This window comes from Mirounga angustirostris, unplaced genomic scaffold (assembly GCF_029215605.1).
Source record: "Mirounga angustirostris isolate CCGP_5_RB_7025 unplaced genomic scaffold, mMirAng1.0.hap1 SCAF_3, whole genome shotgun sequence".
Classification (NCBI taxonomy): Eukaryota; Metazoa; Chordata; class Mammalia; order Carnivora; family Phocidae; genus Mirounga; species Mirounga angustirostris.
The window spans coordinates 96,308,768-96,324,508 of record NW_026991711.1 but is presented as its reverse complement, the minus strand read 5'-3'; the positions used below and the strand labels follow the sequence as shown (position 1 = coordinate 96,324,508).

Below are 15,741 nucleotides of genomic sequence, written 5' to 3'. Positions count from 1 at the left end.
GAAATTTAGATTTTATTCCATTTCCCAAATTGTCCAGGATACAAAGAGGGCAAGCATATAAAACTGGTGACTCCCTAAAGCCCCCTGCTCATCCTTGTTTCCTCAGCCTCCTCTGGGGAAGCTCACACCCCCAGGACCCGCAAGGGCCCCTAACACACGCCGCCAGCTGACACAAGGTGAACCTGGGTCGGACTTCCACTCCTCTAGAGGGCGCTGCACAGAGTCCGGTCGCCGGAAGCATTTCCACCCGGGACGCATTTTTCCGACGGCAGTCCTCCAGCGGGCCCTGTGACGTACTTCCGGTTGGCCGAGTTACGCACGTGTGGCCCGGGAAGGAGTAACGTCAACCCGGTAGCCGAGTTGTGGCGCTGCAGTGGAGGCGCTTCTCCGGCAACATGTCTCATCTACCCATGAAACTCCTGCGCAAGAAGATCGAGAAACGGAACCTCAAATTGCGCCAGCGAAACTTAAAGCTCCAGGGTGAGATGCGCGGAGCTTGGGGACTGGGGGCCTCGGTAGCTGCGGGAGCCCGCCCCTGGGTCGCGGCGCTGCGCTGCCCTGCTCGGGAGTCACTGCAGCCCCGAGGTGGCGTGGCCGCTTCCCCCGCGGCACGTGTGCTTGTTGAGAGTGAAAGGCAGCCTGGCGCGGTTTCCAGTCGGTCCCGCTCGGGTGCCGCTCTCCGCGTGCCCCAGATCTGCCCCTGATTTTTCTGAGCCTCAGTTTCTCCGTACAGAATCAGGGCAGAAGCAGGCCGCCTGAGTTTTCTTCCCAGGCCTCCAGCCGGGCTTCCAGCTAAACCACCTTTTCTCTGTCTCCCTTATTCTGAGTCCCTCCGACCTCATCCCCCACCCCACCCCCCTGGCCCATTTCCAGTCAGACACGTGGAACTTGTCATCTACACGCGCCTTCCTTTCACATCTGTTTAATGCCTACATTGCTTCAAAACAAGCTCATTGTCTCTCTTGTCACAGAGTTTTTTTGATACAGTTGCCTTCCCCTGTCCACGTCTACTCTCTCTCGACTCCTGGAGCATATCCTATTTTCAGCTCTAGAAGTGCCTTCTGCACGTGCCCTATCTTCCATTGCCCCTAACATCATGAATTCCTCCAGCGCTTCCAGGTATTTGCATCCTTAATAAATACGTAACTGAAAAGGCTGTTAGCTGAATGCCCGTCATTCTTACCCACCTCGTTTGCAGTCCTACGTTCCTTCCTAACAGAGAGCCAGAGATCTGGAAGTTACCTTCTCCTTTTTTGGATCCTATATAACCTATCAATCCCCGAGGGCAATGTTGGAGGCATAATTCCTTACCCTAGTTGGATTCCAGCAGATGAGTGGCTTGCAAGGAATCCTGAAGAAGAGGACAGGTTTGTGGGTTTTAGAAATGGTTTTGAAGCTCCCTTGTATTACCAGTTCCGATGAATAATACAGCACTGCTAACTACTTCTTGGTACTTAAAGGTAACAATTAAAATTAAAAAATAATAATAAAATAAAATTTTTTCAAAGTGTTGTTACTTTTTATTGTATGTAAACAGGGAAACTTTTAAAGACATCCCTAGGCATTTACATATATATATGATAAATACTGGGACCAATAAGTGAATTTTCAGTTCACTCCTGCTTAGGAAAGTTAGGTTGAGTGTTCCGAAATTATAGGAAAAGCAGTAGTTGTGTGAATAGATGGAAGTCTTTTCTGATATATTGGTTAGCCATGTATTTACCGACTACCTGATACTAACGTGTATTTGTAGCTACTGTTGTCTGGCCCCATCTGTTTAAATGTTTAACTTCACTGAAGTTTTGCTGTCCCAGATTCTTAACTCCGTATGGACAGATACATGGTTTTTTGAAGTTAAGAAATCAATGTAGCTTTCCCTTTTCCAGCATTTTTCATTAAAGGAAATTGACTTGTCCTGTAGTAGAACGCCATAATTAAGTGGTTTTAATAATTTAAGTACATGAAAGGGAATTAAAAGCTAAGTCATCTCAGTCATGGACACCCTGAGGTTTCTCGCCTGGGATCCCAGCGTTCTTAAGCAAACCTACCCTTCTTTGTCACAATGTGCGTTCTGTTTTTAAACAGAGGCCTCGGATGTGAGCTTATCGGAAACCCAAAATGGACATGTGTCTGAAGAAACCGTGGGAGGTGGGAAGGTTAAAAAATCCCTAAAACAGTCTGTGAATGTGGGCTCGTTAGAAGCCCAGATTGGAGAGATAGCTAAAGAAACCGTGGAAACTGTACAAGTTAAAAAAAAAAAGAAGAAATCTACCATAGTAATCAATGGAGAAGCAGCAACACAGCCTCCCAATTCAGAATCCAAAAAAAAGAGGAAGAAAAAGAGAAAAATGGTGGATGCTGCTGGGCCTGGTAAGTACTTCAGTTTCTTTGAACTTCAGGCATTCAAACAATTTTCACAGTTTCACCTTCTTTCTTTTATTACTGTATTCATACAACATGCAAGAATCCCTATACTCATTAGTGTACCAAAAAATAATCTAGTAGCAAAAAGAAGCAGGGTAGGGGCTGGGGTGTGACTTTTTTTTTTTTTTTTTTTCTGATTAAGATACTGAGAAATGTGTTGTGCTTTTACATTCCCTAACAACTGAAGAACACCTCACTCTTCAGTAAAAGCCTTTGAATTCTAGAAATTTGTTCTTTTTGATGGTTGGCTAGGCTTTTAAACAGACTATATTATGGCATAGTGTTTTAGGTTTATTACCTGTTTTCAAACAGAATTGTGGCATTACACTAAAGACATCTGGGCTAGTACATTCCTATCTTCTAAAGTCTTTATGTCAGTGGACTTTGCATTAATGATTCTTTTAATTTACCCTTTTTTTGTCCCAATTTTTTTTCCTGCTGTAAATTTCTCCTCTTGAAAGGAGACTTAGTAATAATTTGGATATGCAAATTGTATAAAAATAGCAGGTAACTTCTATATAAATGGAACGTTAATTCCCAAGTGAGTAGAATGGCCAGGATGGGGGGAGGCCGGTTTCTTTTGGAAGATGGTTGGATTTGGATAAGCTTACCTGAAGGATAGGCATTTTATTTGAGATGTGAGCAAGCAGAGATTTCAAGGGAGACTGCAACAGGTGTTAAACTATTCAGCCCTCTGCCTACTTTTGGAAATAAAACTTGATTGGAACACTGCAGTGCACATTTGTTTACTTGGTCTTTATTGTGACAAACCCTATGGCCTGCAAAACCTTCACTATTTAGTGTCTGGCCTTTATAGAAAGAAAAAAGTTTTTATGGAAGATTTATGTTTAATGGCATAGTAGGACAAATTAGTGCTTTTTAAGAGTTCAGAAAACCATTAATCACAGCCCTTTTTTTCCTCAGTGGAATATACAGAATTGGATGTAATTAGTATACTTAAACTCTTCAACTTTCAAAAATGTCTTGGTCACTCAAGATACTATAATAGGCCTAAAAAATAAAGTTTTTTTGGCAAATCTGCATGTCCCCTTGGGTTTTTACATATAATTAAATCTTTAGTCATGAAAAAGAGACATTGTTAGCATATTAAAACTGGAAATGTGTTAAGCTTTTGAGAACATGCCTCTTTGCATTACACATCTTTTTATTTTGTGATCCCGTTTGGTATTTTATTTTAACAAAAAAAATTGGGTGGGGGGGGGGTGTTTTCCTTTAAAACCAAAGATACCAAAAAAGCAAAAACTGAAGACAAAGGGGACTCTGAAGAAGGGGCCCAAGCTCCTGAAGAGACAGAAAACAGTGTGGAGAAGCCAGATGGTCAGGAAGAGGACAGTGAAGTGCCCAGCCTACCCCTGGGACTGACAGGTAACTTTAGAAAGTTTTCCAGAGAGACCTTAAACATGGCATGCCTTCTGGATTATAAGATTTGAAGTTTCAGTTATGACTTTTAATTTACCTAGAAAAAGTATTGATGAGAAATATTTTTATATCTAGTTGCTGCTTTATCCACTTTGTGTGCCTTAGTTCTTACTGTTTCTGGTTTTTTCCTTTTCTGCATTCCTAACACTAAATATTTTGATAAGGACACAGACAGCTTTTGGGGTCCTCTGTTCCTTTGGTTTGTTGTTTTCTAAAGCTCATTTCATTTTCTAGCAGGAAGATTATTGACCCAGAAGTTTAACATTGCCCCAGTTATTAGTAAGCAAGGATGAAATTCACATTACTGAGGGACTTTGGCCAGGGTGACTTCCTTTGGCCTCTCTGTAAGTCAAGAGTTTGGCCAAAATCACTTGCTCCAAACCAGAAATGTCTAGTTCCTTGAGTTGTTCGGTGTGGGTTTTTTATTTGTTAAAATATTGAGGCCTAACCCCAGGCTTGCTTAATCAAAATTGCAAAGGTTATGGCAGTGGTTCTCAACCAGGGCAGTTTTGCTTCCTTGGGGGCAGTGACCAGGTCATCCCGGTTTACCGACCAGTTTTAGCATCTGAAGTCCTGCATCTCATAAACCTTCTCAGTCCCAGGCAAACTGAAGGTTGACTACCAACATGTTTGGTTGTCAGAACTGGGGGCAGGCTACCGTCATTTAGTGGGTGGAGGTCAGGGAGGCTGCAGAACATCCAGTAATGCATGGGACGGCCTCTCACAACAAAGAATGATCCAGCCCAAAATGTCAGTAGTGCCAACGTGAACAATAGCTGACTGACAAGCAGGGCAGGTGTGGGGTGGGGCCTCCCCAGGTGATTTTGGTATCTTCCCCTGCTGAAGAACCAGCACACTTAACGTGTGGGTCCAGTCTAAGGGTACGTGGCTGTATCTGACCTCCTCAGTTGTCTTTTGGGAGTGAGATTAACAGCTCTTTTGATTGACTTCGCACTCACTTTCTCTGTACTGGATGCTTTCATATTTTATTTCAGATTTCTTAAGCAATTCATTTCTCTCTGCACCACCCCCCATGCTTGGCATTTTCATTAGACACAAGTCCCTTGATTATATCTCCTCTCCATCCTTTACTGTTTCTAGCCTTTACAAAGCCGTCAGCAGTGGAGAAATTTCAGAAGTCAGTGTCTTTGTCTTAGTATTACGTAGAAATGGTGGGGGTCTAGTCTTTCTTACTGGAAGAAGCTCTTCTCAGCTTGACTCCCACCCATTAATGTTTTCACACAGCAAATCTTAATTTACATAGCTATAGCAGTATTAACTATTAAAGATAAATTTGCTAATGATAAACTCTTTTATTTAGGAGCTTTTGAGGATACTTCATTTGCTTCTCTTAGTAATCTTGTCAATGAGAACACTTTGAGGGCAATAAAAGAAATGGGTTTTACAAACATGACTGAAATTCAGCATAAAAGTATCAGACCACTTCTGGAAGGCAGGTATGATTAACATTGATGTTTGGGCATTGGTACCTATTTTTAGTGCTAGTCATTTATAAAGAAAATGCCAACATGCTCTGTTGATGTTTGCCCTGTGCTTTGAGTTGATACATCAATGCTTCATTAAAATGCTTTAAGTTAACTGATGTTTGAAGAAAAGTGTTCATTTCTGTTTTATAGCACAATTCTTATTTCTGAGTTAGATCTGTAACCTCAGTGATTGATTTCAGTGGTAAAGAAGCTAGGGACTTTGTTTTTCTTATTCACAGTCTAGCCTTGATGTCTGCAATGTGCTAATATGTAGTAGGTATTCAGTAAATGCTTGTTGAATAAGTTGACTAAATGTCTCTCTTTCCTTTCCATTGCTGATATTTAGGGATCTTCTAGCAGCCGCAAAAACAGGCAGTGGCAAAACGCTGGCATTTCTCATCCCTGCAGTTGAACTCATTGTCAAGTTAAAGTTCATGCCTAGGAACGGTGAGTTTCTGATCCGGTGGGTTTTGCTGGTAACTCACTAGAAGTTTATCGTCGCAGTTACGGACTCATGGTGATAACTACAGCTGGACTTTTCCTGTCATTTTTTGCCTTTTAGGAACTGGAGTTCTTATCCTCTCACCTACTAGGGAACTGGCCATGCAGACTTTCGGTGTTCTTAAGGAGCTGATGACGCACCATGTCCACACATACGGGTTGATAATGGGCGGCAGCAACAGATCTGCTGAAGCACAGAAACTCAGTAATGGGATCAACATCATTGTGGCCACCCCAGGCCGTCTCCTGGACCACATGCAGGTAAGGCAACACTTGGGCGGGGGGTGCCTGTCTCCTTGTCTCGTGTGAAACCTGCACCTGTCAGCTAACACGTTTTTCTTTTCCTTGGTCTTTTTAGAATACCCCGGGGTTTATGTATAAAAATCTGCAGTGTCTGGTTATTGATGAGGCTGATCGTATCTTGGATGTTGGGTTTGAAGAGGAATTAAAACAGATTATTAAACTTCTGCCAAGTAAGTGGACGTAATACCTGCATGTGGTTTGCAAAGTAGTTGTTGCAAGTAGGTGAGGGTGGTTCCTCTTTGAAAACTATTCATACTGGAATTTTAATTTAGCCAAGCGAAGTGGTTGTGCCAATCAGCCCTAGAAGTAGTTTGCAAAGCAAGCGTCAGACTTACCAGTAACTTAATGCAGTGGTTTTGCCACTTTAGAGGTTGTAATGCAAGTTAGATAGTCCTAACGTCTGTCTCACTCTTGTCTGTCCCCAGCACCCCATCTTTCTTTTTCTCACCCACCCTGACATCTCCCGGGCAGCCATGAATGTGTTGCCTGCTGTGTTGTGCTTGAGCTGTACATACCTGGGTTAGAGTACTTGCAACGTTATGAACTGTTTATGGCTGTAATAAGGCCATGATCCCATTTATTATATGGTTTGTTTTTGGATGCTTTATTGAAGTATAATTGATACGGTCTGTACATGTTACAAATATTCAGTTTGTTTTGACATGTTTACACCTGTGAATCCCATCACCCCAATCATTGGAGACAACCGTCTTTCGCCATTAAGTATGGTGTTAGCTATAGATTTCTTTTTTGTAGTTGCCCTTTACCAGACGGAGGACGAAAATGATCCTTTCTGTTCCTGGTTTGCTGAGATGTTTTTTGTTTTTGTTTTGTTTATCTGCATATACTGGTTGTTTTTATTAATCCAGAATGGCATGATACAGATACCGTACAGTATGTATATTTATTCATTACAAAAATGGCTTCCAAACCATTAGATGTGAAATTGCAGTAACAGCATAAAACAGTAACATCACAATCAGAAAGAGATGTTAAATTCTATCAAATGCTTTTACCATGTCTGTTAAAATGAACAGATGTTTGTTCATTAAATATTTCTTTAAATTTTAAATTTGCTAACTCAGGAAATTATATCAGTTAATTTTCAGGTATTAAATAACCCTGCATTCCTGAAGTAAACCCCACTTGGTCATGATGCATTATCCTTTTTATATGTTATGTTCACCTTTGCTAAAATTTTGTTTAGAAATTTGGCATCTGTGCTTAGGAATCATTATTGGGTTTTAGTATCAGGGTAATAATGGCTGGCTTCAAAGAATGAGTTGGGAAATAAAAAATCTCCTGGAGATCCTGGAGAGAGTGTGCAGAATTGGTGATATTTTTTCCTTACATGTTTGATAGAATTCACCAGTGTAAGTCTTTGGGGCTGGAGTTTTCTTTACGTGACGATTTTAACTACAATTTCCGTAATAGATACAAAGCCGTTCAGGATTTCTTTTTCATCTCAAGTGAGCTTTAGCCATTTGTCTTTCAGGGAAATTGTCCATTTTATCTAAGTTGTCAAATTTATAGACATAAAGTTGATATTTCTTTCTTAATATCTGTAGTGATACCACACGTCACATTCCTGATAGTTTTCCTCAGTATTTCTAGTGGTGAGGCAATGCTAAAGATTCCCTGAAATATTCGGGTTATTTTTATATGTATCTATTTCAGCACGCAGGCAAACCATGCTCTTTTCTGCCACACAAACTCGAAAAGTTGAAGACTTGGCAAGGATTTCTTTGAAAAAGGAGCCATTGTATGTTGGTGTTGATGACGATAAAGCTAATGCAACAGTGGATGGTCTTGAGCAGGTACTTTTTGTCAAGATCTTACATTTACGGATCATCTTTGGTGTGTCCTTGTAATTGTTTGGAGGATCATCCCAAAAGCAGATGGATTAGTGAACTTTTAATTCAAATATAGTGAATTTGGATATTGGCTGTTTGGCATTACTAATCTTGAATTCTGAATAATTTGATCAGGTCTCTTTATTCTGTCTTTTAATACTGCCTGCCACATAGGAGACACTAATCACTACCAATTGTAAATGCAGTATAAAAAGTGTTATTTAATGATCTTTTGCTCTAAGATGCAAGGTGAGTTAGCAGATGGAGAGGCTGGTTTCAGGCACATTGCTCTGAAAAATTGGAAATGAGGTGACAGAAATCCAACCTAAGTGGAATGAAAACAGAAAGTTGGGTCTTTAGATGAATAAAATATTTCAAATAACAATCTTGCTTAAAAATTCCGTTCATTGTATATTTTTAAAAATGTACTCACTTGCCTTTGTTATCTTGTTTAGGACAGTGCACTTAGGCTGTAGTTATTTGAGATCTTGCTATTTAAGGACCTTTTAAAAAATGAAGGATTGCTATGCCTTGAGGGTTCCAACGTGTAGTGGTGTTACTTTATTATGGTTGCACAAACTGTGGGTAATCAGAAGTCTGTAACCCCAGAAATATGAAAAGTACTTAGTATAGTGATTGCACCCAGTAAAAGGAATCAAAAGAGCTAAAATTAGTCTCAGTTTAGGGATGCTTTGTTATAATGAAGTCCGTAATTTTGCTGTAGGTAAGGCACGATGGTGTATATGCAGTGTTTATCTGTGCTCTCCATCAAATCATACTGCTTTATGAAGCTGAAAATGTCTGATTATTTTTATCTGTTCACTTGAACAACTTCTAGGGATATGTTGTTTGTCCCTCGGAAAAGAGATTCCTCCTGCTCTTTACATTCCTTAAGAAGAACCGGAAGAAGAAACTGATGGTCTTCTTTTCATCCTGTAAGTCTGTGAAATACCATTATGAGTTGCTGAACTACATCGATTTGCCGGTCTTGGCCATTCATGTAAGTGATTATCATGAGTTTATTAAAAAAGTTAACACTTACCAAGTATATGGATTGTGGGGTTTGTGGTATCACTCTCTCTAAATGTAGAATGATCCCATGTGGAGGGAGCTTTGCTGGGTGTGGAAGGATGAGGACCACAAAGGGGTAGGAGATACCATCCACTTAGGGAAATGAGATCTAGGCCAGAGAGTGAAATGAAGCAGGTTAACAACTCCACAGCTGGGGGGTTGTACATCCAGACCTCCCAGAAATGACCTCAAGTTTCCAGCTCTAATGAATGATTTGATTTGATTCTTGATTCTAGGGAAGGCAGAAGCAAAATAAGCGCACAACAACATTCTTCCAGTTCTGCAACGCAGATTCAGGGATATTGTTGTGTACTGACGTGGCAGCTAGAGGGCTGGATATTCCTGAAGTGGACTGGATTGTTCAGTATGACCCTCCAGATGATCCCAAGGTAACCGGCATCCCCGGAGTTTCTCCACAAGGGCTCTATGTTAAGGAATGAAGTTTCTGGTTTCTCTGAGACTCACCATATTTCACATTCAGAGGTTGATCCCGTAGTTATCCAAGTCCTGTTGTACTGCACACTGACTATAGTATTTCTCTGGTGCTGATAATAGCCAGGGCTTTTGTAGGACCCAAGGGGGTGTGCCAAGATTTGAGAGGCCTCAGTGAGGCTGAAGTTAGGAATGTCATGTGCTTGGAATGGTCTGTGAAGAGCAGTAGGTGTTAGAAGAAAATAAAATTCACTGCCAGAAATAGGTAAGATTCTGTAGCATGTGTAGTAAAATAAGTTTTATTAAGTATTGTCAACAAGCAATAGATGACATAAATTGTCAGCTAGCACAAAAACATATTCAAAAAGTTATTTTGAAGATGAAGCACACTTAGTAGTCATTAATGTGAATATCACATCCAGCGGGTATCGGGCCTCAGTCATGGCCCTGTTACCTCTTTGGTCACGGTCCGTGCAGAAGCAGGGGACATGGCTAGTGTGTGTGTGGCACGGCCCTGGGGGAGGAGCACCATCTCGTCCAGATGCGCTGACATGCTGTGTCCACCACCGTACAGGTCCTGGAAAGGCAGGTTCCCATGGAAGTTGGTGTACTAATTCAGGTGTTCTCTCTCCACCAAAGGAATATATTCATCGTGTGGGAAGAACAGCCAGAGGCCTAAACGGGAGAGGGCATGCCTTGCTCATTTTACGCCCTGAAGAATTGGGTTTCCTTCGTTACTTGAAGCAATCCAAGGTAAAGATCTTGGTTTGGAAAATCGTAAGCTGGGAAGATTCCTCTTGGTAGGAATTGCAAGTATGCGCTATTCCCGAAAATGGCCCTTGTGCCTTTGCTCTAGAATGCCCTTTTTTGGATCTTCAGAATGCTGGTTTGGTTGAGCTTTGCAGTCTTGTGGGACGCCATCAATGATCTCCTGTCACTGGCGCTCCCCCAGCTCGAGTGCTCATCCAGCTGTCCTCTTACCCGCTACCTGTCTTCTCTGCAAGACTGCAGGCTCTGAGGGCGGGACTTGGGCAGCTGTTTCTCCAGCACCTCTCTGAGGTCTGGCATTTTTGCAGTTTCCTAATAAGTGATGACTGGTGAGAGATCCTTCCCATAGGGGTGTGTGGTCATTGTGAGCTCTGGTATCACAGACCCTAGTCACAGGGCAGGGGGCGGTAGGACAGCTCTCCTGACATGCAGGGAGGGGCCTGTGGTCCTTCTGACTAGAAGCATCGGGCTGCCTCATGTTGCATCCATAGAGCTCCTTCTGTAGAGAAAAGGGCTTCATCGACTCACTGTCCCTGTCTAGTCCCTTGCCTTTCCTTTCAGGAAGGGTCCTCAGCCCAATGCATGTGAAGGTGGTGGAAGTAAGCTAAGACTTTTCCCTTGGCTTCAGGAGACTAGAGGAGTGGCTCTCTGTCCTGAGGGAGTCATACAGGCCTGGCTGTCCTTCTGGTTCTTCATGGGACAGGACGCTTGTCACTGCTCCATCATCTACAACTCTGAATATTGATCCATCCTGGTTTACTAATCTTCGTGCTTTTGTTTTCTAGGTTCCATTGAGTGAATTTGAGTTTTCCTGGTCCAAAATTTCTGACATTCAGTCTCAGGTATGTTTGGTATTTTTATTTGTGTGTTTTTTGTGTTTTGTTTTTTTTTTTAAACATTTGTGACGAAAAGGTAGCCTCCGTTGGTAATCACTGTCCTCTGATTCTCCCTTTTCATGAACCAGGTTTGGACTGTGATCCTTTAGGGTTCTTGCTATGCTGCTTATCACATTCCTATGTTTCCTACCTTGTTCCAGTTCATACCTTATAAGAACTTTGACATTCTTCTTACTGCACCCTGATTTTGCAAATATTACAAAACTTGGAGCACAAGTGAATTGGAACAAATGTTTTTTTACAGGATGGTTTTATTCTAATATGTATGAAGTCTGCTTTTGTATTTTATTGAAACCAATGTCTTTTTCATTTCAGCTTGAAAAATTGATTGAAAAGAACTACTTCCTTCATAAGTCAGCCCAGGAAGCATATAAGTCCTACATTCGAGCATATGATTCCCATTCTCTGAAACAGATCTTCAATGTTAATAACTTAAATTTGCCTCAGGTTGCTCTGTCGTTTGGTTTCAAGGTGCCTCCTTTTGTTGATCTGAGTATCCTTTTCTTTGTTATCAGGAGTTCATCCGGGGACTGAGGGACAAAAGGTTGACAGAGGGGCACTTGGTTTGGTGTGTGGTCCGGCGAGGTCTGGTCACTGTCTGCTTGTCAGCGCTAGCACGCAGTAGGCAGGGGTTAACTGTCGCGGTGGGGGTTACACACACAAGACAGCCTGTGCTTTAGGCCTTTAGGAATTTGACAGGCAGACAGGGAGAGCCGGAGTTGAGCGTTCTGGAGAGACGCCCAGGGGGGTGCAGCTGCAGGCCTTGGGCTGTTGTGAGGCTTCCCTATACAAAGTCATGGAGAGCAGCATGCCCTGGGGCTGGAGAGAGAAGATGGGACCTCAGAGTGTTTATCCCCTCAGAACCATGGAAGGATTTCGTACGAGGAAGTTGCAAGACTAGCAAAAGAAAATAACCCGTAAGTGCTACTCAGGGTAAAAGGCAAAGGAAACCCTTGCAGTTGCTTCTGTTGCAGTTGATCACCTGTACTTCATCCTCATGTTTTCCACCGAGGAAACGAACAGCGAAAGTGAGGCCTGTGAGCTAGCGCTGTGGCTCCAACTCCCGAGGGGACGAGACGGGGGGGTCACCGTCGCCCTCGTAGGCAGTAAGTGTCTAGTGTGGTGTGTACTTGCCGAATCGTTGAGGAAGGAAGAGCAACTCCTTCAGTTGGTTAAGCATTCCCGAATCCACTCTGAACGGAGGTGAAAGTCATTTGTTTTGACATGGAGGGTGGTTTTTACTGTGTTTCTGTAGACTTGCTGATGTGTACCTCTCAACTCCTTGTAAATAATTGTCTTCAGTTTAGTTGTGCAGAAAACCATATCAGTATCTGTAACATGGCTGTTACATTGGCTTAAAAGTCACACCTGCTCATTGTAGTCCATGATCACGTGACCACTCCAGACTTCCTGGAAATGGGTCATGTGGGCTCACGGTCACATTTTCGTGGTGCAGGGAGGGGTTGTGGGAGCGGAGCAGGGGGGTACATGCTGGTTTGTTCTCTGTATGGATATTAGATGGGAGCTCATGGTCTTCGAGTTGCTTGATTTCCTTAACCTTCACCTTTAGACGTGAACAGCAATGATGGCAAGCTTAAAAAGAGAGGAGGCGGCGGCGGCTTCGGCTACCAGAAAGCCAAGAAAATCGAGAAGTCCAAAATCTTCAAACACATTAGCAAGAAGTCCTCCGACAGCCGGCAGTTCTCCCACTGAAGACACGCCTTCCTTTCGTCTTGAATAGCCTTGTCCTGAAGTGGATTTTTTCCCTTTCTCTAACAAAGGAATTGCTGTGGCTTCAGGATTGGGACTGATGGAACAGGAGTATGAGTTGACGTGGGTTGCAAGCACCAGGCACTGATACTTCCAGGAGCTACCGCTCTTATTTGGGGATGTAAAACAGAGTTCAATTTTTCTAGGTTGTTCAAGAGCAAAGCAAGGGATCTTTTGGATTTTGTTATGACGACAGAGTATTTTAAATCTTTTACCTCTAAATTTGTCATTGTTTTGGGGGGGTGGGGTATTTTTCATTTAAAATCAATTAACATATAATGTATTAATGGTTTCATAGGTGGAGTTCGGTGATTCTTCAGTCTTACATAACACCCAGTGCTCATTACATCACTGTGCCCTCCTTAATGTCCTTCACTCAGTTCAACCTGCCTTAGAAGGTTGAACTTAGAAGTGACCTGGTACACTGGGGGTGGTGACGCAGAAGATTGTCTCAGGTTTTTTGTTTTGGGGTTTTTTTGGGGGGGGGTTGTTTTTTTGGTTTTGGTGGTTTCTTGGACCTTAACCATAGTTCCTGACCTCCCCTGAAAATGCTACTGTGGCTAGGAAGCACCTTTAGTGTAAGGTGGTGTTGGTTTTTATATATGCCAGATTTTAAAGCAGTGAGCCTTTCCCATTTTTTTAAGAGCACAAAGTGTGGGTTATTTGTCATTGTTATTTGAATAAAGCACCCTTAGCAGTCCTAACATTTGTTGGAAGCAGTGGGACTCTGAGATTTTTGAGCCTCATTTACACCAATATAAGTGTAATAATCTGCTGTTCTCCATTTAATAACTTAGCAAAAACCTTCTTGAAAAAGGCACAAAGCGATGACACCGCTCATTCAACTCTGTTTCGAGTGGTTTGGATTTTGGTGAACCCTTCCAACTCTGCAGACTACTCAGGAGGCAAAGCATCTTTTTGAGAAAAATTTCCCCTTCCACAACTGTGAAACAAAAATAGGTTTATGATGAAATTTGGAAATGAACAGCAGTCAGAAAAGAGCAGCAAAAGATGGGGGTTTCGTCATGTAGGGTTTTTGTTGTAGGAACTCTTGACTTCCAGAGTATTTCCTGTGTCTTGTCTCATTTCCAGTGCATTTTAGAACGATCAAATGGTTACGACATTTTGATCAATTTGAAACCAAAGGTGCTGGCATCGTTTTGCTGTTGTGCCAGTTAATATTCATAGTCTCCTGTTAAATATGAGGACACTGAGAACTTCAAATGTGAACAACCTGATACAATAGCATCCCAGTAGTAAAAACGAAAAGTGATCCTTTGAGTCTGGGCTTGACCACTGTACCCCTGGCTGGACCTGTCCTAGGGTTCAGGCCTTGACTGCTGGACTCCTGGCATTGAAGAACTCTTCATCTAAAACATCCAGTAACTTGTTTTTCTTTTTTGTTTCAGGAATAATCACGTCTCAAAAAATACACAAAAACAAAGGGAAAACTCTTTAATCACAGAGCAGGGGTAAAAACTGTCGATATTTTTCGTACATAGCCATCGGGTTTTGTATACGTACTTTTAAATTTTCTATCAGGAGTGAAGTCATCCTTTACCCCCTACTTGTAACCAGCTTGTTTCATAACGTGTTATTTTCCTGTGTCATTAAATAACTAACGTCCGTTTTATATTTCATTTATGACTACCTTTTGTTAATAACCCTTGCTTGGTCTGCCTAGACCAAGGTTCTAGGTCCCTGCTTATCACAGAGGGGCTCTCCTATCTTAGCCTGTCTCGTGCTCCTATTTGTCCTGCCATGGTTGACGTCCAGTAGGAGTAGAAGTGAGTCTGCAGAGATTTTATAAGTTAAGTACGTAAAGAGAAGGTGGAAGGACAGTGCTTTCTATAGTAATGGCTCGTTCCAGGTACTTGCGGAGTCAGGAGGTTCTGCTGGCAGGATGGCGCAGACGAGGGACTTCCAGACAGCCAGTCTTGACCAACCTGGCCAGGATTCAGATGTGAGGGGGCCTAGAATCAGAAAGAGGGTCAGGGCAGCCCCGTGTGCAAGGCTCATTTGCACAAGAGGAAGGGATCCTTGGGCTTCTGTGCTGAGAACACAGCCTCTGGTGGCATGTGTTGGGGCTGTTAACTTGACAAATAGGATTAAGTGGCTTCAGCCAGGAAGGTTAGGTAGCATGAGCAGGGAGCCAGGCAGATCACTCCGTGCCAGGAGAAACCTCTGGGTCCTCTGGGCTGCCACGTACAGTAAGTGCTTGCCTATCTAAGTTTGTTTTTGTCTTAACTGGCCATGTTGGTGTAAGTAAGGCCAAATTCAAGATACCCAAAAAGGATCTTTATTGAAAAATAGGTAGTGGTTAAAAATGAGTGCTCTGGAACCAGAGTGCCTGCATTCAGATTCCAGTGGTGCCTCTTTTCTGGGTCTATTAAATGAGGAAAGCAAAGGAATAAAACCTACAACATAAGGCGGTGGGAACTGAATGAGCTAACGGAAGTGCGTGGTAGCGTGCCTGGTGCACAGCTCCGTACCTGTCCTCTGTCTGTTGAGTGCATCCCCCAGGAAAGGTTTGCTGTTCAGTAGCATCGAGTACAGTGACTCGTCAAAAATCCTGAGCCAGCGTGGGCCTTTTGGAGTACAGTCAGGATTTCTGGCCGTTCCTGGAATTGTGATCTGGCCCAGGTTTTAGAAAGTGCTCCAGCTCAGCAGCTTCCTAGGGCTACTCTCCGTTGTACTAGGTGTTAGGTGGAGGCAGTAATTGTGCCTTCGGGTAATCCTAGGTTGTCATGAATTGAAAGTCTGCTAGGTGCCAGAGGACAAGAATAAGGATGGCCA

The 15,741-nt window shown here is 42.7% G+C and overlaps 1 protein-coding gene across 1 annotated transcript; it reads left to right on the top strand.

The window, feature by feature from the left end:
* The first annotated feature begins 297 nt into the window (after nucleotides 1-297).
* DDX18 (DEAD-box helicase 18) lies at nucleotides 298-14,585 on the top strand. Its single transcript, XM_045868986.3, has 14 exons — nucleotides 298-480; nucleotides 2,086-2,370; nucleotides 3,670-3,810; nucleotides 5,186-5,321; nucleotides 5,698-5,798; nucleotides 5,914-6,113; nucleotides 6,211-6,325; nucleotides 7,833-7,972; nucleotides 8,847-9,008; nucleotides 9,316-9,468; nucleotides 10,151-10,264; nucleotides 11,065-11,121; nucleotides 11,491-11,668; nucleotides 12,746-14,585. The coding sequence occupies exons 1-14, from the start codon at nucleotides 396-398 to the stop codon at nucleotides 12,886-12,888; spliced, it is 2,010 nt and encodes a 669-aa protein (XP_045724942.1). The 5' UTR covers nucleotides 298-395; the 3' UTR covers nucleotides 12,889-14,585.
* Nucleotides 14,586-15,741: the final 1,156 nt, after the last annotated feature.

Bases quoted from the DNA above. Each gene is read 5' to 3' on its own strand.
- DDX18 (XM_045868986.3), top strand. From the start codon at position 396: ATGTCTCATCTACCCATGAAACTCCTGCGCAAGAAGATCGAGAAACGG. The intron at 2,371-3,669 runs GTAAGTACTTCA...TTAAAACCAAAG, and splicing joins GGTGGATGCTGCTGGGCCTG to ATACCAAAAAAGCAAAAACT. The intron at 5,322-5,697 runs GTATGATTAACA...GCTGATATTTAG, and splicing joins AGACCACTTCTGGAAGGCAG to GGATCTTCTAGCAGCCGCAA.